The sequence below is a fragment of the Vigna unguiculata genome, chromosome 8 (assembly GCF_037176805.1).
Source record: "Vigna unguiculata cultivar grain cowpea cultivar isolate G323 ecotype 2 chromosome 8, ASM3717680v1, whole genome shotgun sequence".
Classification (NCBI taxonomy): domain Eukaryota; kingdom Viridiplantae; phylum Streptophyta; class Magnoliopsida; order Fabales; family Fabaceae; genus Vigna; species Vigna unguiculata.
Genome location: NC_140799.1, coordinates 31,458,855 through 31,486,643, shown reverse-complemented (window position 1 = coordinate 31,486,643; position 27,789 = coordinate 31,458,855). Strand labels below are relative to the sequence as shown.

The window sequence follows — 27,789 nt, the reverse complement described above, 5'->3', positions numbered from 1 at the left end:
ATGTACTAAAGGAAAGATGCCTAAAATAGGTTTCTTTTCATTTAGGTTCTTGTAATTGACTTCTTTGCCATCTACGGTCATTGTAATTTAATCTTTCACTTTCTTTTTTCATTTTTAAATTTTGATCAATATATTTTTCTTTTTATCTATTGCTTTTAGTGTCATTTGTTTTGACGCTTTTAATATCACCTTGTTTATAATTCTCTTATAAATTTGTTTACCTTTTTGTTCAACTTGTTTATACGTTTCTTTAAATAGATATATTCGAAAAAATTATTTTGATTACAATTGAAACATTAATATCCTATAATCAAGCTTATAAAAAAAAAATACATTTTGCATAATAATAACTATTCTTAAAAACCAAACACTTTTTCTTAATCTACTAGCAAAAGAAATTGTTCTATCAATGTGTTTTAACTCATACACGAACATCTAGCATATTAAAATTATTAGTATTACTTGTCTAATAGTAAAAAATAACCTATAGTTTATTATTGTTCTATACTATTATACATTTTTTTGTTAAATATGTTTTTATCCCTTTCAGTGAAAATTAGAATTAGTTTCTTTTTGAAATTTTAGACTAATTTAGTCTTTCATCTTTAGAAATGTGTGGACTTAATCATTTGAATCAATTTTTATTAAGTTTATTTGACATTTCAAACGTATTTCATGACAATATTTGAATTGTTTATCTATTTGACACATTTTTACTTCAATATTAGTCAAATACTATCATAAAATGTGCTTTAAATAAACTTAACAAAAAGTTAATTAAAAAAAATTAAATCCACCATATCTAAAAGTTGAGGGACTTAGTGTCAAAGTTTCGGAAATGAATTGATTTTAATATTTAGTTATCGGAATAAAAATATCTTTAATCCTTTATTTTTTTATCCATCAATTTTTCTTATAAGGACACGGAATTAAATATTTTAAGTTTCTCCTATTGATCATGAATCCTATAGGTGTCTTGTTTGATTTCAACATCTAATGAGCCAATCAAAGTCAACTTTCAATAATTTTTAAATGAGTTTGTAAAAGTCAAACCCCATAAGGGTAGAAACAAACAACCTTATCGACCTTCATTGCTTTAAAATAAAATTTTTTATGTTGCTAATTTATTTTATGGACTCAATTATTGTAACACTAGTAAACAAAATCATACTCAAAACAAATTTAGACTATGTTATTAATACAATTTAATTTTTTAATTAAATATGTTAATATAAACTATTTTTTTGAAATGAAAGTTGATTTAAGAAAATAATGATCTCCCATACATATCATAATCATTATATATACCGTAGATTAAGCATATATTCCTCTTTATTGATTTTAATATTTGTAAGAAAATATATAGAACTATATTACTCTCAAAATTATCCGTATATTAATATCATTATTTATGACTATTAATAAAGAAATTATTTGTTATAATTATTTTTAGTATACAAATTTTACTCTTAATAAGAATTAATTATTATTTTTTTATTATTATAACACAAGAGTGGACGCATGTATATTGACCTGTGTTTTCACTAGTGTAATTTAAATTTAAATTAGAGGTGGAGTTTTTTTTTTATTCTATTATTTTTGAAAATATTTTAAAAAAATATATAAATTAGCAATACATTAGTGGCGCGCGCCTTTGATCATCGAGTACCTCACGGAACGGATCTTAATTCTAAAACACTCACTACATGCTTTTAAAGGATGAGTCTGCATTTTACACTTTTTTTCAAGCAAAAATTAATTTAGAGTTCTCTTCATTTCACGATGCTTTCTTTGGTACACTATGCCATGTTACTACATCATTGAAGAAACACCTTTCTCTTTCATCTTATGGCATTTTGAGAACGTTCAGTGAAAATGGAAATTTCTCCGATCAATTTCCTCCATGGATTCACTGTATTTTGTGTCACGTTGGTGGTTCTATTCATGTAAGCCTTCAATCATTGTCTGTTTTGTTCGTAATGTGATTCTCCTACTTAATTTTGTTATATTCAATCATGCCTTTCAATTATTATTGTCTTTTATGTATTTTTTTTTATTAGAATGTGTAGACAAATATTTGTGGGTGAGATTGAATTTTGAATACTTGTTAAGCATTTTAGGTTGAAATCAGTATGAATGGTGAAAGGTTTGGCCGTGGTTGCTAGTAACTAGAGAAGGTTGTGTAGGTAGGTACCTAAAACAGGATGGTTATTTGTAGAGTGCCATTAGTTAGTGAGATGGGTGCCTTACCAAAACCATATAAAATTTGAATGAATTTGTTTGATTAATCAATCTGCACATATTGTATTTGTAATATGTACAACATGAAATACAGAAATTCAGAGATAGTTATTTTTTTTGTTAAGCAAAGAACGATTCTCTATTTCAAATGCAGAGAACAAAAAATGCAGTTATGCATTGTTGGATTATCCTCTGCGTAGATTACTTTTATTTAAACTGTAATACATTATGCAGACCCTGCATTCTAAATTTCTCTCACTGATTTGCTATTGGTTAATAAGCATTCATGTAGGAACACCAGATAGGAATTAAAAGTTAAAAGTCATTTAGAAGTAAATAAGTTGTATTGTATCATAATATATAAAGAAAAAGACACAATTTTTAGTGATCGTTAGTTTATTTTAGTAACCAAGTTGAATGAGTATATCATATTAAATAGGCAAAGAATCATAAATATATGGATTCCTTATAACAAAAGTTTTTTAAACAAATAAGTCTCATTATGGTGAAGACGGTATAATTAGGAATCACCTCATAATCTCTTAAAAGAGGTTTGCTAAAGTGTATTGGTACCCAATTCTCGCTACTATACCCAATTTCCTCAAGGCATTAACTTATTGCATTTCTCATATTAAATAGGTAATGCATCGCCCAATTTCCTCAATGCATATTACCTTATTGCCTTCATTAAGAAAAATGCCTTTGTTCTGAATCTTCAAATTCAGCAGCATCACCCAACAGATTTGCTTGCATCACCCAACAGAGTCCTTCAAACCAACACCAGATAGAGAAAATAATATTCTGAAGATTTTGTCTGTCAAACTCAATCCCTGTAGACATAATATCTTTCCAGTATGATCAAAGATTAATTATATGTTGATCATTGGGACCTAATTACTTGAATTTCCCTATTTATTGAAATCTTAAGTTAGAAAGGATTAAAAAGTTCCTGTTTCAAGTGTAAGTCTCTTTGGTACGCACTTCCTCAAGTGGAAGTATTTGTAATCATAAGTACTAATGATAACCCTTACTTGTATCATTGTTAATTATAACGAGATACACTTATCTAAAATTTTCGTCAGGAGACTTTTTATACATATGAATTCTTCATCCACGTCATACTACAATCTTCTATACATATGAATTCTTCTGTCAGTCATAAGATGAATAAGTAATTCTAATATCACTATTGGATCATTCAGGGGATTCAATAGGGAGATTCGTTATCAAATGAGTCATTATAAACCTACAAGGGACTATTACATTACCTTCAATCCAATAGCTTAAGAAAATAGATTTGTGGAAGATAGATTCTATCCCCTTAATGACCCAAGAGGGTGAACGTATAGAAGTTAGAATTTGATGCGTACTCGTACATGATCTGTTGGAAATATGATTGCTACTGTTTCAACATCCTCGTCGCCATGGATGTGGTTGTGGCCAACAGAGTTCACGTGATTTCACTTTAATCTGTCATTGGCGATAGTTTGCCTGGTTTTAAGCTTCCATTGGTTTATGCTGTAGATTGTGAGAATGCGTATTCTTGCATGGGGTTTCCGGAATCTTCTAAAGTACATGGGAAAATTATTGTATGCTATGGTGTGAGATTGCTGGAGTTGGGAAGGGGAGTGCAGTGAAGCTTGCTGGTGGGTTGAGAATGATTATCACTGATATAACAGATAATGGTGAAGCACTGCATACAGTTGTGTTGCATAGCCATTTGTACAATTTTGAAAGATAATAAACACATACCATGATAAGGATTTCTTTAAAAGTATTTATTTTTTAGTTAGAAAATTCTTATTGAATACTTACAAGAAAAAACTCAAATACAATGAGAATCCAAAATTTATTTAAATTTTATTTTATTTTAGTACAATTTTACTTTTTTAATTTCCATTAGTACAAAATTTATTGCAATATAAATTTTATTTCCTCTTAATTCCTTAATTAAAACAAATTAGAATTACTATATATATATATATATATATATATATATATATATATATATATATATATAGTTACATATTTTTGTTACACTATCGGGTCATTTAGGAATAATCTTTAGTTTCAAAATTTTTTAGTTAAGACAGTTGTCATTAAAATGCATTTTTATTTTTTCAGATTTAGTTTAGAAATATCTTTTATTAGTATATGGGTAAACTTCTATGCTACTATGATGCAAGAGAAGCTGTGGGGAACTACATGTAAGAAGAAAAATTATTAGTTATAAATTGATATTTTTATATTAAACTATTGAATGCGTTAGTAGTTTCCGTTATATGCAATGTTTTTCTTCTTCTTTTTTTTATCATCATGTGTTATTTGCTTGTGTAAAGAAAAAGATGCTTCTATGTTAATGATACTTTGACTTTAGTCATAAGTGTTTCCAACTCTCTTTAATGAAAAGCTTATTAGTTTTTATGTTTAAATACTCGATGAAACACTTCAAATGTATGCCAAAAACAATGTGTATATAAGAAATTTGATAGGGTGCAGGAAAAAACTTTTTAATAATGATCAATGATATAGTTATAATCAGTGGTAAGACGTTTGGAGGAATCTCCAAAACTTTGTTGTCAACTTATGTCTCATTGAAGACATTGTCATTTTGTTGTTTGTGCAAGTACAAAAGATGAAACTATTTTATGCCTCATTAATGTAGAAAAACATATTGTGCTTTGTGTTTTCAAGTTGAATGTTATGTTGCATTCACTTTATGTTCATTATAGTTAGTGTTATTGAAATTTTGTGTGCTTTTAACTTTTTTATTACGTGCTTCTGATTACAAATTTTATATCAGATCATCTTTTGCTTTATTGTCTTGGATTTTGAGTCGGGTACTTGGTGCATCTGTTGGATTTTGCGTTGGTGGATTTAACAGTGTAAAAGACGTGGAATTGAAGTTTAAGAAGGTTCTATTCTTTACTTTTATTCACTTTCATACTTCTTATTTTCTAGTTACAAAATTTACAGGACATGTTATTATCAGCCAATTGCTTGAACTAATAAAATTCACTCATTATTCATTGAATTTTATCACGGAAATTGGTGTTTTTTGCATTACATAAATAAGAAACTACATTTATAACAAAAGAGATATCATTCTCTATGGAATTACAATCTTATATAGTGATGTACAGCAATTGGTTGTAAAAAAATATTAAATGCATCTACAACTAAAAGAAAGCTGCCAAATTTTTACTTCTGCAAGTGATAAAAAATAATACACTATTTGGCTCAACTGATCTAGTTTTTCTTTATACAACCCATTTTGAAAATCCCAGTTCAAATTCTTTTTTTTTTCTTCCAGCTACTGCCCTGTTTGTTTGTCTTTAAAGCCATATCAATCTATTGTTTCAATTAATGACATGTGCAGGGTGCTGTTGAATCTCTATCTGTTGGTGAAATTAAACTTAGTTTCCGTCGTTATTTGGTTGATCATAGTACGGGTTTTCGTTCTTGGGACCCAAAGTTGCAACTAATAATATGCAACATAGAAGTTGTTACACGACCTCCAATTAAAAGCACTGAGGTAAAAAAGAAGAAGCCTAAAAAATCCAGTAGTGGTTCTTCTGGCAAGGGAAAGGGAAAGGGAAAGGGAAAGTGGAAGACTATAAGCAACATTGCAAAATATTTGTCACTTTGTGTAACAAATGTAGTTTTGAAGGTATGCATCTTTGTATCATTTTATTTTTCTTGTTCGACCAAACATACCTTAATTTTAGTACTTCCATGTTTCACTAATGGTGTCTTTGATTTTTTAATAACATGTAATACCATATTTAGAATGATGCTAATGAACAGTAAAACAGAGTTTAATATGGTATGTTTTTGCTTTTTAATTCTACTAGGACTGACATATTATTTGAAAATATTGTTTTGGACATTGTGAATGTCTTTTTGAATATTGCAGACACCTAAATTTACTCTTGAAATTGGGAAGTTGAATGTGGACATATCTAAAGCGGCTGGAACCGAGTCAGATTTGCTAGTTAGGGTTCAAATACTACCCATTGTCTTTAACCTAATTCAGCCTCAAATTAGTAATGAATTATCTGAATCTAGTGGTGGAGGAAGCAATACTTCTACCCAAACAACTGTTGCTTCTACAGAAAAGACTTCTGCTACTTTTGTCTGTGAAAAATTCTCTGTCTCATGTACATTTGGCCAAGATAGGTACTAATTTCCTTGCATAAATTTTTTAAATATTAATCATGCACTTCACTCGTTTGAGTTTGAGAAAAGGAAATTAATTTGTATGTAAGATGTTCGTAAGTGATGTGATGAAAAGCTTATGGTTGATGGCAATAGGAATTTTAAAGTGAGAAGCTTCAACTATAAAGGGAGTTTCTAATGTATACATGGATTATCTATTGTGAATTAATTTATTAGAAACAAACAAACATTTTTTAACCAATGTTGCATTGTTGGACCTAAATTTGATAATTCCTAAAAAAACTAAAACTTTTTCTTAGTTTGGCGCCCAATTTTGGTGGTGCATCATTTTTCCCTAATTTCTTTTAAATATAAGGACAAGTCAAATGGAACTTGGTTTTTAGTTTTTATATTTGTAGTTGTTCATGTGTTGCTTTATTTTACGTATAAAGGTCTCTTATAATTATATTTGATTTTTCCCTTGCAATTTTACTATATGTCCTGATATTTTGAAGTAGAAATTACCATTGACTTGGATAATCTCTTTCATTTCTTATCTTAATTTTTATCTCTTCTTGTTTTGGATTTTAGGGAAATGAGTATAGCTGTAAAGAGTGTAGACATTTCCATTGGAGATATCATTGTGAATTCGAATGAGGGGTTGCTTGAGAAAAAAAAGAGTTCATCAGAATCTTCTTCTGACTCTAAGAAAAATATAGAATCAAGTGTTGATGATCCTAAGAGCAAAAAGCCACCTTCTAGCAAGCAGGAAAAAGTTTCAGGCTATATTTCAAAGTTTCCTCAAACGGTAGGGCATTTAACAATTATTGAATTATTTTTTTGGCTTATTTGAGTAAGGACATTCTCATCTAACTCTTCCCAAGGAAAAATATTAAATCTAAAATAATTTTATAATGAACAGAATAAGTCATATTTAGTAAGGTTTACAAATTAATATATCCTATTTTATAAATTGTCATATTTTTGTTATAACTTAGTCATTTACATCAATTTATATTTTTATATCTTACTTTTGTATAATTCCATATATATTTTTTTTATGTAAACTTATCACTGTTATATACATTTTATTTTATTTTATTAAATTAACATAATTATGCTATATTTTATTTTGATTTTTATATTTATTTTGAATACTAAGAATCAAATACAATGATGTTTTAATTGTAGTGTTACCATATTGTGTTTGTTTATATATATATATATATATATATATATATATATATATATATATATATATATATATATATATATATATATATATATATATATATATATATATATATATATATATATATATATATATATATATGTATTATTTTACTGTTCTTTGTTATAAAATTGTTCAGTTAAATCATTAATCTTCAAGCTAATTGTTTCATAACAAATCCAATTTTAAAAATAATTTTTTAATAAATAGACACCATATTAGTTATAACTCAACAAGAGGCCTCCACATTGATTTGGAATATACAATGTACTTCTTATAAGATTTGGTCAATATTTTGAGGTTGAGTTTGACCTCATTTGATTCTAATACTTACGTGCATCATATGATCAATTTATTGGTAGGTTGTGTGACAATGATGCCTCTTTACATTCACCAACTTTTCATGGCATATCAACAAGGCATTTGTAGATAATTCTCGTCTTCTAAGGCATTTTCATTTTTCAAAATTATACATTTTGGTTGTGGCTATTTGGTGATGTTTATAGTAGTTTTTGGAGTGTGTGAGCCAATTTAGTGTAGAATTCTGGGCCCTATTAAGATAATAACAGTAGTTTTCTTTATATTTTTATTTAATGTAATAAAAAAGAAAAGTTGTTCAAAGGTTTTTCAAATGATTATAACATCAACTGTTTAACTATGTTTTTACATTAGGTCAACTTCAATCTGTCAAAGGTGAATGTGAGTTTTACGCATCGTGAACGTAATCTTTTTGTTGAAAATAGCATCGTGGGCCTCCAATTCAAAAGCATCAAATCACGACCGTCAAAGGATGGTGGGGAGAGTAGACGTCTTCATTTTCAACTCGAATTTGGTGAAATTAATGTATGGAGTTTGTTTGTTTATTTCATGAAACTTGTGTTACGATTTTCCTTTTCTTATTTTTGTTTTCCTTCTTACTAACAACTTTTCTTGTTGTTCTATTGACATTACAGCTTTTTAAAGAAGTTGGTTCTTCCATCTTAGAGATATCGAGTGTGAAGTTGGCTTCTTTTGTGTATGTCCCTGTAGTACAGGTAACTTATTTTGTTTTCCATATAGGAAACACTTTTGTGTTTTTGTATTTGGTAAGTTTTCCTAATATTAGGAGAGAAATAAAGGGGTAAAATGTAGTTTATGTGTGGAAATTTTAGTAGAAACAATCTTATTGTTAAAATCACATATATATATTTTAGTCTATGAACCACATATACGTGCACTTGCTTCATATATTCTTGCATTCTCTTTTCCTTAATGTACATAATTATTCTTATTTTTTGTTATAGTATTTGTTTAAAATTATTAATTACCAATCCTTTAAGGAAGAAATTATAATTAGTTGCTATTCATAATTATTGATTCCTCACCAATTATATGAGAAAAATCGAACTTTAAGTATAAGAATAAAGATAATAATGAATCAAAATCTATTTCTAGCAATTTGATTCATAATTCAGTGTGATCAAAGTTTTTTTTTTTTTTTTCAATCAACCTTTGAAATCTAAAAACAAATTATGATTTTCCTAACATAATAATAAGTACAAGGAACATGCATGAATCACTATAACACAAATGAATGGAAAATAGTTCCATTAGCAGCCCGACAAAACCGGCTTGTAAGGTGAGGTTTGCACCTCACTTATATACTATGAAATTGCCTTATCTTTAGTCGATGTGGGACTTCCAACTATTCTAATTGATATTAATCGAAATAATTTGGTCAATATTAATTGTACCTTTGACCAATATCAATTCAAAAAAATTCAAGTCAATAAAAGTTCAAAAATTCTTCACAAACTTAAATTCACAAATAACCTAACATGAATTGACATTTACTTATAAACATACCTACTAATACTTTTTAGTTAATAAATATAATTACTATTAAAATTAAAATCTACATTTGATGGTAATTGGAATATTCTATCTAAGCACAAAAAAATCAATAAATTTGAAGTACTTTGTCCAAATAAAACATTTAAAAATTAAAACAATTTAAATTCAAAGAAATTTAAATTTAATATATTTTACTTTTACAAAATTATAAATTCTCCATCCAATCAAATAATTTTTTATTTGGAGATATAGAACAAATTTAGCATTCCCCTAACAACTTAAACTTTTAGGACAATTGTTCATTATACTGTATAATAGAATTTCTTGAGAAGTTTATATATAAAAAACATTAACCTCGTAGATCAAGAAGGCTTGATATGGACTATTACACTGAGTTATAACTATTTTTCTTGTATTTTATGCCCAAACTAACTTCATCTTTTGGTCGCTTCCTCTAGTCAGTTATGCTTATTAGAGCTGAAACAGAAGTTAAGATTGGACGTTCACAATGCAACATCGTAATGAGCAGAATAAAGCCTTGGTTGCTCCTAAAGCCACCTAGTAAGCAGAAAAAACTGGTCATCCGAGAAGAACCTGCTGTTGTAAAGCCAAAATCTAAAGATGAAAGTTTGACCATCGTATGGACATGTAATTTGTCAACTTCGGAGTTTATAATAATGCTTTTCAATATGGCTGGTTCTCCACTATATAATGTAAGTATTGTCAAATACACACACACACATATAACTCTTGTTATATGTGATGTTGTGCATGTGGTGATTCATGATTAAAAACTTTTCTAGTTGCATGTTTCACATTTGAGTCCTCGAGAAATCAGAAAATAGGTATGATATTTCCAAAATAACATGCATGAAAAATAAAATCTTCTAATATCAAAGAAACTAATACCAAAAGTTTATAATTTTATAGATATATAGATATTTCTATTTAGCCTGAGCAAGCCATATTGTTCTAATGATTGTTTGGTAACTGATTGAAGCTAATGGTAAAATATTACTACAAACTTACTGAAATATCTGAGGTTGAAACTATATTTTTTCTATGTAAGCAGATATATTTATGAAGCAGGAGAAAGTGTTACACTAGGATCAAGAGAGGATAAGCTCAAAGATAAAATCATATCAGTTTTCTTATGTTATGAATTTGAGATCACAGAAAAAATAGTTCAGAAGTTACTTATGTTAAACTGATATCAAAACATCCTCAAAATAAAAAACTAGGTCCAAATATGGAGATCATTTGATCTGCAAGCTTGTGAGTCTAATATTGCAAAGATCATAATTCTGTCTTTTGTCTTCTCTAAAAGGGTGCATTTAGTTTGTTTTAGCTTTATATTTCTTTTAGAATATACTTTTATAAACAACTACAAAAATGTCGCCTTATTTTCACTTCTTTTCTCCTTTGCAGATTCTTGAAAACAGGAAATGAAGTGAAAACAAGGTGACTTTTTTTAAACTATTAATGAAAACATGTCAATGAAAACAACAACCTAATGACCATTCAAATTAAAAAGGATAAAAATATATCTCCATCTTTTAAAATGTTTCAAAATATTGGTTTCAATTCCTACCATGTTTAATACGTTTTCAATCTCTACAGTTATCTATCTATGTGATAAACGTAGGAGCTAAAGAGTATTAATTTTTATAAAAACAAAAATTAACAATGGACTAAAATCATATTGATTAGAATACACTACTAAGAGAGACACATTTGAAACCCCTACTTGGATGTTAGATTTGAGGTTCAAAGGATCATTGTTGGATATTGGTTGAGTGTTTTGTTGGAGGCTCACCAAATGGATGGATTGTGTCGTTTCTTTGACTCTTCAAATTTCTTTTGTCCAAGTCATTGCATCTACCTGTTTGATCTTTTTTAGTTATATTGGAGGAAATTATCTTACATGTTAATTCAAATGTTTTTGAGTATAGACATTTACCACCAAGCATTCATCTATTGCTTCCAAATCCAGGTTTGCTTAAAATCAGCACATGTATCGGCAAACAACACTTCGAAGATGGGAATTGCAGTACATTCTGAACTTGGTGAATTAAGCCTCAAAATGGCTAATGAAAATCAAGAATGCTTGGAAGAAAGCATTTTTGGTGCTGAATCAAACTCTGCCTCCATTTTGCACATTGCAAAGATTTGTGTGGATTGGGGCAAAAAGGACATGAAATCCTCTGAAAAAGATGCTCCAAAGTGTGTGCTATGTTTATCAGTTGTTGTGACTAGCTTGGGAATTTATCTAAGTTTTGAGCGTATAGAATCATTCATATCTACTGCAATATCCTTTCAAGTTCTATTTAAAAGCCTTGCTGGTCCAAAGAAAAAATCCACAAATACCCGGTCACATTCATCAAAAAATTCAGGGAAAGGAACTCAAATGATTAAATTCAATCTCGAACAGTGTTCAGTGTATATATTGGGGGAAACTGGAATAGAAAACGCAGTTGTTCCAGATCCCAAGAGAGTTAATTATGGTTCACAGGGTGGTAGAGTTATAATAAGTGTGTCCGCAGATGGTACCCCTCGTACTGCAAATGTAATATCCACTGTTTCCGATGAGTACCAGAAGCTAAAGTACTGTATTTGTCTTCAAATCATAGATTTGAAGTTGAGTGTGAACAAGGAGAAAAGATCCAAACAGGTAGAACTTAAGAAGGCCAGATGCCTCTATCAGGAGTATTACAATGAAACTAGGCCAGTATCAAAGGTGCCATTGTTTGAGATACGATATATTAAATTTGTACAGCGATTAGGTGGCATTAAAGAGAATGCTGCATGCTCTCTGTTCAGTGCCACTGAGATTAGTTTGAAGTGGGAGCCTGATCTACATCTATCACTGATTGAACTGGTTTTGCAGCTAAAATTAGCATTACACAATTCCAAGCTTCGGGAGCGGAGTAATGAAAAAGTTGAAGATGTAGTTTCTGATGTAAAAGATTCTAATGTGAAAAATGAAACTCCTCCTCTTCCATCAGGGCATGCTGAAAAGAAGAAAGATTCTGTTTTTGCTGTTGATGTAGAAATGTTGAAGATATCTGCTGTGCTAGGAGATGGAGTTGATGCTATGGTTCAGGTGCGGTCAATTTTCTCTGAGAATGCTCGTATAGGAGTGCTCCTTGAAGGACTCTTGTTTTATTTTAATGGGGCCAGACTCGTCAAGAGTAGCAGGATGCAGCTTTCACGAATTCCTAGTAAATCTGCTGCTGCTATATCTGATGCAAAGGGAGTTACAGTATGGGATTGGGTGATTCAAGGTCTTGATGTTCACATTTGTCTTCCATTCAGATTAGAATTGCGTGCTATTGATGATGCTCTGGAGGACATGTTGCGTGCATTGAAACTTATTGTTGCTGCAAAGACCAACATGATTTTTCCGGTGAAGAAAGACAGTTCTAAAGCTAAAAAGCCTAGTTCAGTGAAATTTGGATGTCTGAAGTTTTTCCTTCGCAAGTTAACTTTTGATATTGAAGAGGAACCGCTTCAGGGATGGCTTGATGAACACTACCCACTGTTGAAGAAGGAGGTTGGCGATTTAGCTGTCAGATTAAACTTCTTAGATGATTTTATATCCAAGGCTAAGAAAGATCCAAACTCTACTGATGATACCTGTCTTGAAGAAAAAAAAATTTATATCAATGATATTGAAGTTGATCTAAACGATCCTTCAGTTGTTGAATCGATGCGAGAAGACATTTATAGACGAACATTCCAATCATATTACGAGTCATGCCAAAACAAAAAGTTCTATGACGGATCAGGTGCTTATAAAAATGATGAACTTCAATCGGGTTTCAAGCTTAGTACTGCAAGATCTTTTGTTCTTTCAGTATTTGCAACAGAGTTAGAGGTAACCTTAACAAAAATCGATGGTGGAGAAGATGGGATGATTGAAATTCTGAGGACGCTTGATCCTGTTTGTCGTGAATTAGAGATACCATTTTCCAGATTGTATGGAGCAAACATTGTCTTGAATACTGGTTCTCTTGTGGCTCAAATTCGAGATTACACTTATCCTCTCTTTGGTGGAACTTCTGGCAAATGTGAAGGTCGTGTTGTCATGGCTCAGCAGGTAACATGACGCAATATAATCTTTTTTCAACATTCTAGTTTCTTATGCTTACTTTATTGCGATCCAGTGTCATCCTTAAGCACCTGTCAAACTATAACCCACATGAGTTTATACACTTCCAAGAAAAAAGCTACATGTTACTTGAACTGAACTTCGTATTTGTTTCTTTTGTGGTATTTGGTGGATTAGCTAGATTATGATTAAGCTGATAACATTTCTTGACCATTTTTCTTTCATTTATTTCAAGTAGGCAACTAGCTTTCAACCTCAAATGGTTCAAGATGTCTATGTTGGAGAATGGAGAAAGGTGAGCATGCTTCGATCAGCCACTGGTACTACTCCGCCTATGAAGACATACACAGACTTGACGTTACGTTTCCAGAAAGGTGAAGTGTCATATGGGGTGGGATATGAACCAGTTTTTGCTGATATTAGTTATGCTTTCACTGTGGTGCTACGGAGGGCTAATCTGAGTCTTAAGACTCCTGGGCCACTTATTGTGCCACCCAAAAAGGAGAAGAGTTTGCCATGGTGGGATGATATGAGAAACTACATTCATGGAAACATTACCTTAATATTTTCTGAAACATACTGGAATCTTTTGGGAACTTCAGATCCTTATGAAAAATACGATAAACTTGTACTTTTGACCGGTTATATGGAAATTCAACAGTCAGATGGTCGCATTTTTCTTTCTTCGGAAGATTTCAACATTCACTTGACCAGTTTGGAGAGTTTGGCAACCAAACATGGTGCCAAAATTCCACCAGGTGTTTCTGGTGCATTCTTTGAAGTCCCAGTTTTTATACTTGAAGTTTTAATGGATTGGGGTTGTGACTCTGAAAGGCCATTGAATCATTATTTGTTTTCACTTCCAATTGAAGGGAAGCCTCGTGAGTTCGTATTTGACCCCTTCAGATCCACTGCTCTTTCGATTAAATTTAGCGTATCATTTAGATCCCTTCCTCCTCCATCAGAGAAACAAAGTTCATCATCATCTGTTGCAAAAGATAGTACAGAAGGAGATGCTAATGTTCATCAACCTCCTCGCACTTCTCAGAATACTTCACCAACAATAAACCTCGGTTCTCATGATCTATCATGGCTGACAAAATTTGGCACCTTGATGGCTCTTCCCCCACATAAACTGCGTCTTTTCTCGCGTTTCCCTCGTTACGGTTGTGCAAGAATTATCAGATCAGGCAACCTTCCACTTGATAGAGTTATAACTGAGTTTATGATGCGCATAGATGGCACCCCAATTCGTATAAAGAACGTGCATCTGCATGATGATGATCCAGCCAAAGGACTAACATTCTCTATGACAAAGCTCAAGGTTGAAGTATGTTTTGGGAGGGGCAAGCAAAAGTTTACTTTCGAATGTTTCCGTCCCGGTCTTGATGTTGTTTACCTAGGTGTTGATCTTCACATGCCCAAAGTTTTCCTTAGCAAAGAAGACTGCAGCAGTATTTCTAAATTGATTAGCATTACACCAAAAGGCCCACAAACTCCATCCAAGGATAAAACTCCCTCTAAAAAAGGTTGCATGACACAGAAAAATCCTGATGATGGATTCTTTTTATCCGGTGATTACTTCACGATAAGAAAGCAGTCCCCAAAGGCTGATCCTGATTCTTTGATAGCCTGGCATGAAGCAGGAAAAATACCTTCTGACAATACCTATGTACGACCACAGCGTGGAAATCGAAAGGAAACCGACGACCAAGCGCAATCGGATGCAAGTGATGACGAAGGATACAATGTGGTAATAGCAGACAGTTGTCAGCGTGTGTTTGTCTACGGTCTCAAGCTTCTGTGGAATATTGAAAACAGAAATGCTATTTGTTTCTGGGTTGCTAGTCTTTCCAAAGCTGCCGCACCTACCAAGCCTTCTCCTTCTCGGCAGTATGTGCAGAGAAAGTTACGTGAGGAGAAGAAAAAACAAGAAGTTGCTGAAACTAATCAAGATGGTGCAGGTGAAACTGCTCAAGATGATGGAGCTGAAGTCCATCCAGATGATGGAGCTGAAGCTCGTCAAGATGATGGAACTGAAGTTCATCAAGATAATGGTGGCGAAATCAGTAAAGTTGATGAAGCTGAATCCAATCAAGAGAACGTGGCTGAAACCAAACAAGATGAAGGAACTGGAACCAATCAAGACGAAGATTCTGTGCCCCTTAACACCAATAACATCTCGGATTCTCCCTCTGCTCAGACTGCCAAAAATCCTGAATTACCTTCATCCCCACCGAAAGTGGATAATGTGGACAACGTGCCATCTAGTAGTATGTGTCATATGCTTCAGAAAATTTGTATGCAAGTAGTTAAATATTACACAAGAAAAGCAAATACATTACTAAATACGCCTTGTGTCACAGCAGTACTTTCAGTGCTTGCCAGAGATCCTTGATGAATTTTTTGTTAAGCCTCATTTGTTCCTGTGTATTGTTGATAACAACTTTGTTTACCCTCTTTCATTTCCCTTTTTTGTCTGTTTCCCAGCTAAAAAAGAGAATGGTGATGAACCAGAGGAGGGGACTCGTCACTTCATGGTTAATATTGTTGAACCACAGTTTAATCTTCACTCAGAGGATGCAAATGTAAGTTATAAAATACCTTTTCATTTTAAATAGAACGTATGGGAAGAGACAGTAAGCATTTTGATAATTGTGCATACCTTTCAGATGGTAACTTGTACCTAGATTGAAACAATTTCCTTTTATTCAAATATCTCAACAGATCTTATTTTGAGAAACAGCTGACAGCTTTGGTTTTCTGTTTCCTGTAAGTTTGTTTGGGATAGTTAGTTGTTTATCTATGAAAGAGCAATACTCATATATTCCATTGACAATTGTAAGCTAGAATAATAAATCTAGTTGTAGATAGTTGTAAGAGATCTCTCATTGAAAATTGTTCAAAAATGTCTTCATTGCAGTCACCCTAATCCATCTTATCTTTCTTCGTTCTCTGCTCTGAATCAATAGGGGAGTTATGCTGTGATTTCCTTATAGTATGGATAAGAAGAGTCTCTTAATCTAGATCGCGTCCAATTGCTATATTATGTCTTTTATTTTTCATGTGTTAGTTCTCCTTAGTTTACAAATTTTAAAAACAGTGTGCCAAGGTTTTTTGTGTGTACTCATGCTTTCACAGGGAAGATTTTTGCTTGCTGCTGCAAGTGGCCGAATTTTAGCCCAGTCATATCATTCAGTTCTTCAAGTTGGTTTAGAGATGATTGAACAAGAAGCTAATAAAACTGAGGCACAAAGTAGTGAGTACCAGCCTGAAATTGCATGGAAAAGATGGGAGTTATCTGTCATGTTGGAGCATGTGCAGGCCCATGTTGCACCAACAGATGTTGATCTAGGGGCTGGAGTGCAGTGGCTGCCAAAAATTCAAAGAGGATCGCCAAAAGTAATGCGTACAGGTGCTCTTCTTGAGAGAGTTTTTATGCCTTGTGATATGTATTTTCAGTTCACAAGGCACAAAGGAGGCACTCCAGAACTGAAGGTAATTTTTTGTATCATTGTAAAATTCAAAGATCCTTGTCAGATGATGTCTGTTATATGAACTGTTGTGCTGAATGATTTGCAGCAGGTTTGGATAATAGAAACAGCCATCTTCATAATGTTTATGTATGTTCGTGGAGAACTTCGCATGAATTATATATTTGTTTTCTCATTGTTTATACTGCTAATTTCTTGGTTACTCTTTTGGGAATATTGGTTTGGTGCTAAATCCTTTTATATATTTTTGACAATAAGGTTTCAAGGGTTTGTTAAAATAAATGAGGTCATGAACTGTGTTGTTTTGTCCATTATGTGCTACATCTGATTGGAAAGGAATGCTAGGATTGTTTTTCTTAGGTTGTTCTATTTATTTATAAATTTTATGGAGAAAAAAATGTTAGAATTTTAGAATATTTCTTTATTCTGACAAGGTTTCCGTCTGTCAAGTCTTCTGTCTCATGTTTTTTGTCATCATTCAATGCTTATGTTTCTTCATAATCCATTGTTCATTTAATGAAAGGAGAGCACTTTTACCCAATGAAGAGTGTGAGCACTTATGTAAGCAACTTTTGGGATTCATTTTTCTGTTAAGAGTTCTTTTGTGACTGAAGTATTCTCTCATGATAATGTATGAAAATTTTCTTCTTCATTATTACCTTATATCTGTTTCCTTACAATTTATTCGGCATTTACTCTAATTTAATCTCCTCAATAGCTAACATTTTAACATGGTATACGAGTTTAAATATTCTTTGAGGGACTGTGAAAGAAAAAACTAAGAGAGAAGAGAAGCAGACAAGTTGGTGAGAAAAACCACACACAGAAAATCTCTAAACAAAAAGGACCTCCGGTGGTTTGTTACCTTTACCTCCCATTTTTTATAATGAGAAATTTCATACGTAAGTTGCAAAAATAAGTACTTGAGAGCTCAAAATTTGTGGGATATAAAGGAAAATGATAGTATTCAAACTTCATCAACCAAAAACCCTATAGTGGCACAACTCAAAAGTCACAAGGAACAAATGAAAAAAGAAGAAAAAACACTTTTCATCATACAAACAACTTTACATGATATTTTCATGAAGGTTGTTACTATGGAAACTACCAATTCTTGGAGTTTCAAGGAAGTTATATTACGACAAGGATGCAAACTCTAAATTTGAGAAGAAAGTTTGAAGGTATCTGAATGAAGGATAGTGACTCCATCAAAGAGTTCCCTAACAGTCTTTTAAAGGTGGTTAGATGTATAAGGTTGATTGGTAAAGAACAAGGTGATCAACATGTGGTGGAAAAATCCTAGTATGCCTTCCTTAAGGGTTTGAATAAAAAACCACCCCTATATAAGAAAACAAGGATTTCTCAAAGATAATTGTTACATAAACTAGGGAATGTTCCAGATGCCACTAAGGATCGACAATCTCTGAAGATAGAAGAAAGTATGGAACGTGCACAACGGTAAAATGTTGGGATAAGTTTCCACAAGTCAGAAATTTGCATTATTTTTGGGTACGGTAGAGACTCCAAAGGATACCATTTATATAAATTCCGTACACACAAGATCCTCATTGGTAGAGATGTGAAGTTTCATGAGCTATGCAAGTGGAATTGGATTAGGCGCAAGCAGAGGGACCAAACCAAAGTCTATCAGATAATCTGACTAATACATCAAATGCTAAAGGTCCGAATGAAGATGTATAAGATGACAATTCTTGAGTAGCTGTTATGGGCTTCATGTTATTCAAAGATGTACCTATTAGATGCAACAAAACTTTGTTAGAGCTTGTTGACTATGTTGAGGTTGTTGAAAGTGAAGCATGAAAGATTTCCATGCAAGAGAGATACAGGAGATTGAGAATAATACATGGCAACAAATGAATAGACCTAAACACAAAATGGTGATGGTTGTTGTTAAGAAAAAGATTTTAAGTCTAATTCAACCCTACAAAATCGGCTTGTAAGGTGAGGTTTGCACTACTTACATATTGTGAATTGACCTTATTTATAGTTGATGTAGGACTTTCAACACACAACCCTCACGTTAAGGTATTTACATCTCGTGTGTGAGACTAAACATTAATGGGTGGGTGGGACTAAACATTAATGGGTAGTCCAATAGCGGGTGGATCAATAGACCCAATAAATAACCAATTTCGCTAGGATAAGTTGTAACTCATGGCTCTGATACCATGTTAAGAAATGGAGTTTAAGCCTAACTCAACCCTATAAAATCAGCTTGTATGGTGAAATTTGCACCCTCTTATATATTATGAATTGACCTTATCTCTAGTCGATGTGGGACTTCCAACGGTTGTAAAATGGGTTTGCAAAACCAAATTAAACTCTAGTAGATCTTTAAATAAACTGAGTTAGATAGGTGATTAAAAGGGTATTTCAACAACATGGAGTAGATTATTCTAATATTTTTTCTCCAGTGGATGAACGTGAAATAAGGTTGTTGATAGCCTTAACTGCAAGGCTAGATTGGAAAAATTTTCCATGTTGATGTCAAGTCAGCCTTTTTACATGGGCCACTTAAGTAAGAAAACTTTGTTGAAAAGTTAGACGAATTTCAAATCAATGATGAAAAGTTGTACAAGTTTTATAAAGTTTTGTAGAGTCTGAAATAGGCTCCAAGAGCATGGTTGTACAACACAATATATGACCATCTTGAGGAGCAAGGCAAGGAGTAAAACTAAAGCCACTTTGTATGAGAAATGGGAAAATCACAAGGTAAACTTATGATCTCCCTTGATGTTGATGATCTTTTGGTTTTTAGGAGTGAGTCCAATACTCTAAACCAATTTAAAATGAACATGGAGCAAGAATTTGAAATAAAAGACCTTGGTCTGATGAACTATATTCTTAAGATGGAGATACCCCAGTCATTTTGATGGAATCTTCATCTCCCAAAACATGTATGCCAAGATTTTGAAGAAGAAATCATATCAAGATTAAATATCGTGCAAGCAGGGTAGAATACAAATCAGAAGAAATCAGATTGGAGTATTGCAATTCTGAAGATCAATTAGCATATATTATGATGAAGGCACTCCCAGAAGAGAAGTATGAATTCTTAAGATCAAGATTTGAGTATTGAAGAAGCATCTCAAGGAGGAGTCTTAAAATTTGAGAATATTTCTTCTGTTTGATGAAGCTTCCGTGTATGGATTTTTCTTCATCAAATGATGTTTTTACTCTTCATCATTTATTGCCCATTTAATGAAAATGGGTAGTTTTTGACAACGTCTAAGAAGACATATACTCTTTTTATGTTGTTTTTTTTTTTACCGAGACATTATCTGTTTAGTACAGGAGAACTTCCGTAATGATTTCTTTCCACACAAAGAGTAATGTGACCTTAGGTGACTATGTAAGCAAATCTTGGGTTCATTTTTCTGGCGACTTCATTTTATTAACGTGACACATTTTCTTCTGATAATAATATACAAAATTTTTCTTCTTCGTTTTTATCTCATCTCTATTCCCTAACAATTTATTCTGTATTTACTATTATTTAATCTCCTTTATAGCTAACACTTTAACAAAGAATATTTTTGGATTCTCTTTGGTGCTAGGCTCGTGGTTTTTTCACTTCATATTTATGTAGAGTTTGGTTTACCATGTGCACGTTATACTTAATTACTGTTTTTCTGCTTCTATTTATTTTTGTTGACATTTTATTCTCCAATCTATAGATATCTCCTTTCTTAATGAAATCACCTTTTATAAACATTATCCTAACTAGTGATCATCTCTGTATCTGAATTTTCCTTTTCTTAGTAAACGCTTGTATGTATGGAGTGTTTTTCACCAGTTTGTATTCTTTTGTCATGTCTATGGTGATCAGTAATCTTAGTCAAATTCATACTTTAATACTGCAGGTGAAACCCTTGAAGGAGCTCACCTTCAATTCTCATAATATAACAGCAAAAATGACTTCTCGCCAGTTTCAGGTCATGCTAGATGTGCTGTGCAATCTTCTCCTTGCACGGGTTCCCAAGTATGGATAGCCATTCTTGCTTTATACTCCTTACAAATATACTTTTTTCTGTTTTTACCTGCGTCAGATGTTTTTGTATGTTTACACCTTATAGTACCCTATAAGTGTAACAGTGTCTAGTAAATTTGGTCATTCCGTATATAATGATTACACTGGTAGGATCACTGTAATTTCCATTTGGGGGTTCAGATGTCAGATTCATTAGCTGTTATGAAATGGATCAAGCTGGGTTTTTTGTTGGTTTTGCTATCTGGCATGCTCAAATCACATACTTAGCATTACCTTTATATTTTCAACTTCTGAGTTACTTGTTTTCTGTGGATAATGACCTAAAACGGTGTTTGTTTTGGAAAGTTTCACATCCCTTGATGCCAATTGGTTTTAAGTTCAAATCTGAAATGGTACCAGAGCTTATAAGAATCATATATGTTCTGATAAAGTCTATTCTGGCAGGCATGTGGGGCAACTTCAGTTACTAGTTTTAAGATAAAACATGACTGCTTATGTTCATCGATGTTGCAGTAGTTTTCTAATGAAAATTAGTTAACTCTTAAATTATTTTTCTGGAAGATATGTTTCTCATTCATGAATTTGGTTTTAATTTATATAATTACATGATTCGTACAGTGATGCAGTCTATTTATTCCCTTAAAGAAATTTAAATCCAAGTTGTTCTGCTCTATATTAAGAATCCTTTAAATTAACAAAGTATATCATGTACAACTTAGGCCTCGAAAAAGTAGCATGACTCTTTTTGCTGACGATGATGAAGATAAAGAAGAAGAAGCAGATGAGATAGTACCAGATGGTGTTGAAGAGGTGGAACTTGAAAAGATCAACCTTGAAAGGAAAGAGAGGGATCAAAATTTGATTCGTGATGATATAAGAAAATTGTGTCTTTGGCATGACGTTTCAAGAAATTCACACCCAGAAGAGGAAGCAAGCTTGTGGATGATAGACGGTGGAATAGGCAAGCTGGTAAGAAATGAATCTCTGAGATGTGTAGTGTGTATAACACTTTTGAAGTTATATGCTGACTTTAGGACATGACAAATTTGCATGTGTAATCAACGTTGTCCAACACTGGCAGGTCCAAGAACTGGAGAAAGAACTTGTAAATGCGAAAAAATTTAGGAAGGAAGCATATGCATCATTAAGAGTGGCTATGCATAAAGCTGCACAACAGAGATTAATGGAGAAGGAGAAGAACAAAAGTCCTTCATATGCTATGCGTATATCTATGCAAATTAACAAAGTTGTTTGGAGCATGATCCTTGATGGTAAACCCTTTGCTGAAGTCGAGATTAATGACATGGTAAGAATTTTTTTTGCTCTCTGGGTTTATCCTTCCAAGGCTCATTGAGTCCCCTGAAAATTTGTTTCTCACAAAGTATGAACTTTGCCATCTCAGCGTGTAATAATCTCAGCACTGAGTTTGACATCAAATATATTAGATAGATTCTATAAATTTTATACTTTAAGGCTCAAATTTGCTCCATTGACTTTGTGGAAAATGCATTGATACATGTATTATAGTGCTCTTTGTAGAGAATGCATCGACACATCACAATATTGAATCTGCAAATTTATTCTCCCTGCATATTATGGAAAAAACTGCAATGATCTTTTCTAATTCAGTTGTTCTTTTATGTCCTTGTTCCTATGAACCTGAGAATATCATGATTCACTTCTAGTCCCTTAGTTTTCTAGCTTGCTCAGATTTTTTTTTTCTTTCAATTTGCAATAATATACTAATTCAGTTTCATTCCTCTAATCTCTTAGATCTACGACTTCGACCGGGATTATAGGGATATCGGCATTTCTCTGTTTACCACAAAATTTGTTGTTTTCAGAAACTGCCTGTCTAATGCCAAATCTGATACAATTCTTTCAGCATGGAATCCCCCTCCTGATTGGGGAAAGTACGTTGTTTTTTCAGGCCTTTTTCTTCACTTACTGGTGCTTTCAAGTACATTTTCTGATATTTTTTGCTTTGCTGTTCCAGGAAATGTCTTATTTCTAGTTAAAATATGATTAGTTTTAAGTTCAAGTTCAACTGCATCATTTCAGCCCTATGGTTTTCATGCTAGTCTAGTCCCTCTCTTTAAGTAAAAAGGCATACAGAAAGTAAAATTAAAATATTTGCTTGTATTGCTGAAATTAATTATGTAGATGGAATGGGAAGAAAAAAAAGGAGCCTCTTAATAACTCATTTTATTATAAGACTGGTGTTACCTTTTCTATTGCAATAAAGATTAGTGTGCTTTTGTTTTTCTATATCTTCTGGGTACGTTGATATTGCATATTTGCTTCTTTTTTCCAGAAAAGTGATGGTTAAACTTGATGCGAGACAGGGAGCTCCAAAGGATGGAAATTCTCCGTTTGAACTTTTCTATGTAAGTGGTTCCTTGTGCTTATTTTTCTCCAAGCAACAAAGTCCAGTAAAAAAATGTAGATAAACCATTGTGTAGGAAGAACTGGGGATCTGTTTGAGTAGAAAATGTGTGCAGTAATACTTGTGTGTTTTGTTTCCTAACATGAGCACATTTTACTCTATAGGTAGAGATTTATCCTCTTAAGATCCATTTGACAGAAGCAATGTACAGAATGATGTGGGTCTATTTCTTCCCAGAAGAAAAGAAGGATTCACAACGCCGACAGGTTTATTTTATTAATTATTTCAATTGGATTGTTTCCACAACAATGAAAACACATTCATAGATATTTTGTGTTCTAAGTCAAAGTCATGATTGCCTATGTAGGAGGTTTGGAAGGTTTCAACCACAGCTGGTGCAAGGCGTATGAGAAAAGGTTCAGCTGATGGTTCGTCTGCAGGCACTGATGCCCCACCAGCAAGAACTGGCTTCTCTGCAATGCTATTTCCCACAGTCAATCCACTTGCTTCCCAAGCTGATTCAGCCCAAGTGAGTTTATTTTCTAGTATGATTCTCCATATTAAGATAAATGCTAGCAACACAATAATCAAAAACACTATCTTCTTCTGAAACCATGTTATATGGAGGAGCCAGCATAGGATTTCACTCAATAGTGGAGAAAGAAATGGAAAGAGAGTATCAAGAACTGTTTTGTTAATAGCTCAAAATAATCTAATAATAAAAGAATCTGGGATGGCTAATGCCATGCTCACCATCCTAGTATATAATGTTTTAAGAAGTGAGATGGATATGCAGCAATGAGCTTGCTAACATGCTTGCAGGCATCCAAAGCACAAAATGCCAAAGCTAATCCTGCTGCTGGTCAAAGCCCCGAGTTGAAAAGGACATCTTCTGATAAAACAAAGGAAGATGCTGTAGCAGAATCTGCAGCTGATGGAGGAAAGGAGATAGCTGGGGCACCAGAAGAGAAGAAAGCTAGACCACAAAAGATAATGGAATTTCACAACATCAAAATTAGCCAGGTTGGTAGTAGTTTTGGACCATTGTTGAAATAGTTCCAATTTCTTATAAATGCATGTGATCTTTCTTTCAGGTGGAACTGTGTGTTACATATGAAGGGTCAAGATTTGTTGTGAGTGATATGAAATTATTGATGGATCAATTTCATCGAGTTGAGTTTACCGGGACTTGGAAAAGACTCATCTCACGAGTTAAGAAGCATATCATATGGGGAGTTCTTAAGTCTGTGACTGGAATGCAGGTGATGAACAACTTACAGTTTCCTTTTCTCCTTTCACTTTAGTGTTAACAAGAATGAATGTATACACACTATGTTTATCTTTGTTGACAACTATTCATACCTACCCACCACTTCAAATTTATGATGACATTCTAAAATAAACTTGGGTGAAATTGTTGTTTTTGTAATTCATTCACTTTGAAAGTAATACACTTAGTGTCCAAGAAACGAAAGGCTCCTACTTGGAGTATTCCCTTCCTTCAATACAAGTTACAAATAACTTCAAACTGCCTAATTAAACAACCCACAATTAGATATATTCTCCTAATAATTAACTACCAGTAGTTATTTTCATCACATAACCGTCATCCTACAGATTCTAATATATAACGGTCATACTGAAGTTTTTAATACTGAACATATTTCTAAAGTAGATATTTTTTACGTGTTGGAAGTCTCACGTCGACTAGAGATAAGAAGATAAGGAGATAAGGCCAATTCATAATATATATAAGTGGGTGCAATCCTCACCTTACAAGCCGGTTTTGTGGGGTTGAGTTAGGCTTAAAGCCTACTTCTAATATGGTATCAGAGCCAAGTTAGAACCTATCCTAGCGAACTTTCTTGGACATTTTGTTTCATCCGATATTGGGATGTGTTGAAAATCCCACATTAACTAGAGATAAGACCAATTCACAATATATAAGTGGGTACAATCCTTACCTTACAAGCTGGTTATAACTATATCCAATACTCCCTGTCTACATGAAGCATGTAAATCATATGCACAAAGGACACCAGAAAGACTTGTTGAAGATATCTGTAACTAATCATGGAAAATGAGAAAATCTGTGATATCACCAAATAAAATCTTCTCTTTGATAAAGTGGCAATCTTCCTAAATATGCTTAGTAAGACCTTCTTCAGAGTGCTTTTGTTGCTGAAGCTGAACCCTCTAAATCAGAAGCTCCTACCATGTCAGAAATAAAGAATCATGGAAATTTTCCTAACGGGCATGAATGAGTATACCACTTGGCAAGTTTTTAATTTATAGGCATATGAAGAACAAACAATTTCTTTGGACAAATAGAACTATTAGTTCTGTTTGATATTAAATCGGATTCAATTATCATTACCAAACTTCAATTTCCCAACAATTTCAACAGTCGGGTCAGTTACCTTAGATATATTCAGTTTATAGCCTATAATATATTGCAATGCCGTGTCCAATTTCAGTATCCAAAAGCAATATGTGGTTTTTTCCATACCCTTTACACTGAAAAGTTGGTGACAATCTTGAACTGATTCTGCTTAATTCATTTAAATGTGTTGTTATGGATGATGCAGATTAAGAAATTTAAAGACAAAGGTCAGATTCAGCTCCCTAGTTCCAGTGGTCCAGAACTGGACAGTCCTTCTGTTGACAGTGAAGGAAAATCTGATAAGCTTCCACCATCTTTTCCTAAGCGTCCAACTGATGGAGCTGGTGATGGATTTGTAACATCCATTAAAGGAATATTTAGCCATCAACGTCGCAAGGCAAAGGCATTTGTGCAAAAGACAACGAAAAATGAAGGACAGAATGAAGTTCAAGGGGAACTGAATGAAAATGATCCAGAAACCTCTCCTTTTGCTAGGCAACTCACTATCACACAAGCCAAAAAGCTTATTAGGAAGCACACCAAGAAGTTGGCGGCTAAAGGACAAAAGGGTTTGTTCATCACTCACTTCATGTCATTGTTTTTTTGCTACTTTATTCATTATGATATTAAAGGACAAATCTTTATCTTGCTTAGTTTATACATTGCAATTGATCAATTCTTTTCTTCTTTACTTGGTAGTTCAAGGTCTGAAACTCACTCTTTTACAGGTACTCCCTTACAACAAATAGTAGAAGAAGCACTACCAATATCTCCAAAAGAAGATGCCATTGCATTTGACAGTGATTCTTCGAGTGACTCTTCATCCGATGACAGTTTACCAGATCAGATTATGTAAAGCAATAATTCTTAGTTTTTATGTTCATCATCAACTACGTTTTGTCTTATTCTTAAATAACTAAATCAGTAGATAAACATCTATTCAGTGTATTATTCCCTGGCAATCTCAGCCATTGTTATTGAAGAGTTTCTTCTCTTCTTTGTCAACTTAGTTCTGGTAAATTTGCAATGTTCAGCTCTTAATATTTCAGAAAATAAAAGCTTAAAGGTGGCGTGATTCCACGTAGATATTTTATTATTGTTTGGATCCCAAGTTTGTGAACAATCATCGCATTTGAGCATTTAAGATATTATTTATTTTGGCAGAAATTTCGATCACAATTTTATTTTTAAAAGATACATAATAAAACTGAAAAGATAAATTGAGAAAAAAAAAATATTTAATCTATCATTTGCCTTAACTTCTAAATTATGTATAATTATTAATATACCTTAACATAGTTCAAAATTGTAATAAATGTACTTTTCTTTCTCAGATTTTGCTATACAAATTAGTGCTTCAACATTTAATCTGGACAAGGAAACAAAAATGGTAGAATAGATGTGAAGGCTATAATTATGTCATTAAAAAACAACTCAGTAGAAACTCTGATGGATAAGAATTTAATTTTAAAAGTGTTTATTTACGTCCACAATTTTGCTAAAATATGTTTAGTTTCTAAGAAGTATTATCTCATTCTAAAAAATATGCCGAGTGGAGTGTGATCGTTGTCTTTTATAAAAGGAAATCTCCACTTGATTATTATAGAAATAAAATCACGTGACATATTTTCACAACTAAGGAACTAAAGAAAAATATTTTTCAAGAGATTAAAAACAAACATTATTTGATTTGCAATGATTAAACTATATATAATAAATATGTGAGGTATTAACTTCAAGAATATCTATATAAGAGAGTTTTATTTATCTTAATCTTATTTTTAATTTAGTAGTTATAAAAAGTAATTTGCCATTGCATTAAAAAAATAGGTTTAGTTTTAATTTAGCTTTTATATTTAAAAAAAAATCATAATTTGGTTCACAGTAATTTAGTCCCTTAATTTTTAATTATAAGTAAATTTATTTATTCGTTTTATTTA

At 32.4% G+C, this 27,789-nt stretch overlaps 1 protein-coding gene across 1 annotated transcript; it reads left to right on the top strand.

Annotated features, from left to right (window-relative positions):
• The first annotated feature begins 1,763 nt into the window (after positions 1 to 1,763).
• Positions 1,764 to 26,935, top strand: LOC114195052 (protein SABRE-like). The gene is made up of 23 exons (XM_085665442.1): positions 1,764 to 1,946; positions 5,045 to 5,156; positions 5,621 to 5,911; positions 6,158 to 6,420; positions 6,991 to 7,207; positions 8,303 to 8,473; positions 8,584 to 8,664; positions 9,922 to 10,176; positions 11,457 to 13,562; positions 13,813 to 15,847; positions 16,065 to 16,162; positions 16,716 to 17,072; positions 20,953 to 21,071; positions 21,800 to 22,049; positions 22,162 to 22,386; positions 22,854 to 22,993; positions 23,395 to 23,467; positions 23,631 to 23,732; positions 23,834 to 23,995; positions 24,289 to 24,489; positions 24,561 to 24,728; positions 26,055 to 26,418; positions 26,578 to 26,935. The coding sequence occupies exons 1-23, from the start codon at positions 1,876 to 1,878 to the stop codon at positions 26,703 to 26,705; spliced, it is 7,989 nt and encodes a 2,662-aa protein (XP_085521568.1). The 5' UTR covers positions 1,764 to 1,875; the 3' UTR covers positions 26,706 to 26,935.
• Positions 26,936 to 27,789: the final 854 nt, after the last annotated feature.